General features: G+C 43.3%; 1 protein-coding gene across 1 annotated transcript in view; it reads left to right on the top strand.

Moving 5' to 3' along the window:
• The window catches only part of SARC_10231 (hypothetical protein), a gene marked incomplete at both ends in the record, with an annotated part of 6,455 nt that extends 3,665 nt beyond the window's left edge, over positions 1-2,790 (top strand). Inside the window, 3 exons of the mRNA XM_014295735.1 lie at positions 273-380; positions 1,329-1,402; positions 2,614-2,790. Coding sequence (XP_014151210.1) covers positions 273-380; positions 1,329-1,402; positions 2,614-2,790 — 359 coding nt within the window. The remainder of the gene's footprint in view (positions 1-272; positions 381-1,328; positions 1,403-2,613) is intronic.
• Positions 2,791-3,657: the final 867 nt, after the last annotated feature.

Below are 3,657 nucleotides of genomic sequence, written 5' to 3'. Positions count from 1 at the left end.
TAATATATATANATACATAANAATACTAACAACAACATACACACACACACATATATATATATATATATATATATATATATATGTGTGTGTGTGTGTGTGTGTGTAAATATATATATTTATATATATATATATTTATATATGTATATATTTATATATATATGAGGAGAGGGCGTTTTCAGCTAATTGCGCCTGCAAGTCAGAAGTCCTTTTATGCCACCGTCATATGGTTATCTCCATTAACATATCGGCACCATGCATTCGAAACTCTGTAGGATTTGGGTTGGCTAGTCATTTGTCAGTGTTGATCTCGATACCTACTGTGGGCGTCGGAAAGACCCTTTTGATGGTCGATGGCTTGAGCAAGGATGTCATCACGCTGGGTGTGTGCTGTTGTTATTGCTGGTTCTCTGAGTATGTCTGGTGTATCATTCAATTGTCTGTGTGGGTTGTAGTGTTGCTGTCTGAATGGCGATAGTGCGGCAAGTGCCTGATGGGGACGTGTAGTGCCTTTTGGTATATATCGGTATTTCGAGGCCTTGATCTACGTATATATTCAAATATAGTTATAAGTTCATATGTCTAGAAATATATATACACACGGGATGGTTTATTGTACAAATAGTTAGGAATATTTTTATGCGGGTAGAACTACTGTGTGGGGCCACAACGCTACAGCTGTCATTTGTTAACAGACAAACGGCACGAATATTTCATACGCCACTTCAGTGCTTCACGGCGAGTGTCCTCTCAACGCGTTTCGTGTTTTGGTTTATTTGCGTAAACGTTCGAGTGCAACTCAATTGATAATGGTTCATGCGAGGCTTTTGCTGCTGGTGCACACACACGCGCAGCCCCCAGACCATCCCCGCTGTAATCAGCGTGGGACTTGATCATCCCCGCTGTAATCAGCGTGGGATTTGATCATCCCCGCTGTATTCAGCGTGAGACTTGACCACCCTCGCTGTAATCAGCGTGGGACTTGACCATCCTCGCTGTGGTCAGCGTGAGACTTGCCGTTGGTGTGCATATGGGCCTATGCCAGTCACCACATCCATCGTATGGTACACCATGACCCTAAACCCTAATAGCTTTGACTATTCACCTGTACACCATCACACGCTCCACGAATGGCTGTTTGTACTTGCTTTGGTTGTCATTGCAGGTTAAAAATAATGCTGTATGTCATTTTGAAACGAATATTCGAGGCTGCACTTCGCTAGATGTGTCAACCTACATCAGTCTGGTTCCTTGTACTCACACAACCATCCCTGTGACTCATTGTTTCTGTTTTATATTTGCTTTGGTTTTCCTCACGATTGGCTTCTCAGCTGAACGGATACCTCTAGGCGGTGGAGGCGAGATGCTCGAATTGCGCGGCAACTCTGGCACTCTCTGGGGCATGGTATGTGCTGAGGTGTGCACGTTATTGCTTGTGTAGTAGTACATCATGAAGGGTCTGTGAGATCACAGGTACACCATGACTTTGCATTGTAGGGTTTTAATGAAAGGTACATCATGACTTTACACTGTACAACTGTAGTTTACATATTGAGTTTTAATTTGATTGTGCTCGGAGACCTTCCGTTTACACATATGGTGTGTTGTCCGAGTCTTGCTCTTGCGTCGAGTGCGGCGTCGTATTGGTTTTGGGAGCTGCCTGAACTCATCACATTCCGTTATTATTATTATTGGGATCCGCACCGTGCATGTGCATGTATTGGGCCCTGTTGCACTATAACGTTCTTGCTTTGTGAACGTATGCCTCGGCTACTGCTGCTACGTTGGTCTTACTGTGTGATGCTGAGTGTCTTGGGTTCCTCCATGACAATTCTTGTGGCTAGGGCGTTACAATTGTACATGTGTAGTGTCATGTGCACCCGAACCCATTTTTCGGACCTCTGTCTGCTGTGCCGGGTTCGGGGATGTATAATTGGGTTGTTGTGGTGTGTTGAGTGTTATATATGATATAAACCGATTTGTGCCATCGAAGTGAACAATACTCCCATGCAAGTGGTGTATATGAAATATAACTTGTACATCAAGTTGCCTCTGGTAGCCAGTGCAGCTAGTAAATTCGTCGTACTGTTTGTGAGTAAAGGAGTCGTATTCTCATACACCGACCGCTCTCCTGCGATTATACTATATGTGCCATTACTCCAATGTCTATCGTATCACCACAACCTACATTAAAATTGTATATAAATGGATCCACGCACATGTATGTAATTAGATACACAGATGTATATAAATAGATACACAATGTGGTATAAATAGATACACACATGTGATATAAATAGATAATCATATGTATATATATAGATGCACACATGATATAAAAAGAAACACACATGTTTACGTTGTTACGCACGTATATAAACAGATCCACACACGTATATCAATAGTTGCACTCGTATCTACATAAAGTCATATAGGGCGTGTGCGAACTAATCAGTCCCATCCACGTGTCTGTGGGGAGTGGCACCAGCCTGCCCTCGGCCTTTTCTTTAATGCGTTGTGACCCTGAACCCAAACCCACAAACTCTGAACCAAAAACCCTGAATCCAAAACCCAAACCCCTGCGCTCTAAACCACAAACTCTACTTTTCTGTCCAGGGGGTGTGTATGAATGCCAAGGTGACCAGTCCCATCTACGTGTCTGTGGGTAGTGGTATCAGCCTACTCTCGGCCGTTGCCCTGGTGCGTCGCTGTGGACAGTTCCGAGTGCCCGAGCCCGTGAGACAAGCAGATCTGCGATCAAGACACTATCTGCGTATGAATGGATATGCCTAGGGTTTAAAGTTTATCCCTGGGAGCTGCACTCGAACATTCTATTCGCACGCGTGTGAGGGTTGTTTCAAGCGCTAGTAGAGGAGAGTATAGTGAACCGAACTGTATCGTTGTCGAGTGGTCTGTGTGTGTGATACCACACTGTGTGTCTTTGCACTCGAGGGATTGATCCTTGAGAGCTGGACTGTGTATGCACGGGAGATGCACCCTGGCTTGGGTTTGAGATCGAACCTTAGTTTCGTTTCATCAACTGGAGGCGAGTACTATATGTCCTACGTGTCAGCTATACCTGTGTGGGATTCAGAGCTTGGCAGAACTGACACTTCAAACGTTCCGTACATCCACACAAACCCCCGGCTTCCTTTTTGTAGTTGTAGAATCGGGATTGGAATTGAACGGTGTATTGGCATTACCAATGTGCCGCTACAGCCTTTGAATATCGGGTCGGAGGTGAAATCTAGGCCATTCCTCAATTCCCGTTTTCAGGCGAGAGTCTCTACCCATACGATAGGAGAAACCGGTACTAATAAACTCACATCCACAAACCTGCGACAAAACGGTGGAAGAAAATCTGATTCATACGATTCCTACGATGTACATAAGGCAAGGGTAGGGTGAAAATAAATATGAGGCTCAGTCGATTGATTACTGCCTAGTAACCACCTCTGGCAACGATGCCGGTTGTACCTTTGTTTAGATATAGATGGGAAAGATTTTATCATCAAGCTACCACCAAGACCAATGCACAGAAGGACAATTGTGCAGAGTGCATATCCAGTTCAAATTTAGTCATATATATATATATATGTATATATATATACTATATATATATATATATATATATATATATATATATATATATATATATAT

This window comes from Sphaeroforma arctica (genome assembly GCF_001186125.1).
Source record: "Sphaeroforma arctica JP610 unplaced genomic scaffold supercont1.1178, whole genome shotgun sequence".
Classification (NCBI taxonomy): domain Eukaryota; class Ichthyosporea; order Ichthyophonida; genus Sphaeroforma; species Sphaeroforma arctica.
Note: the sequence above shows the minus strand (reverse complement) of the source record. Positions and strands in the feature narration are given on the sequence as shown.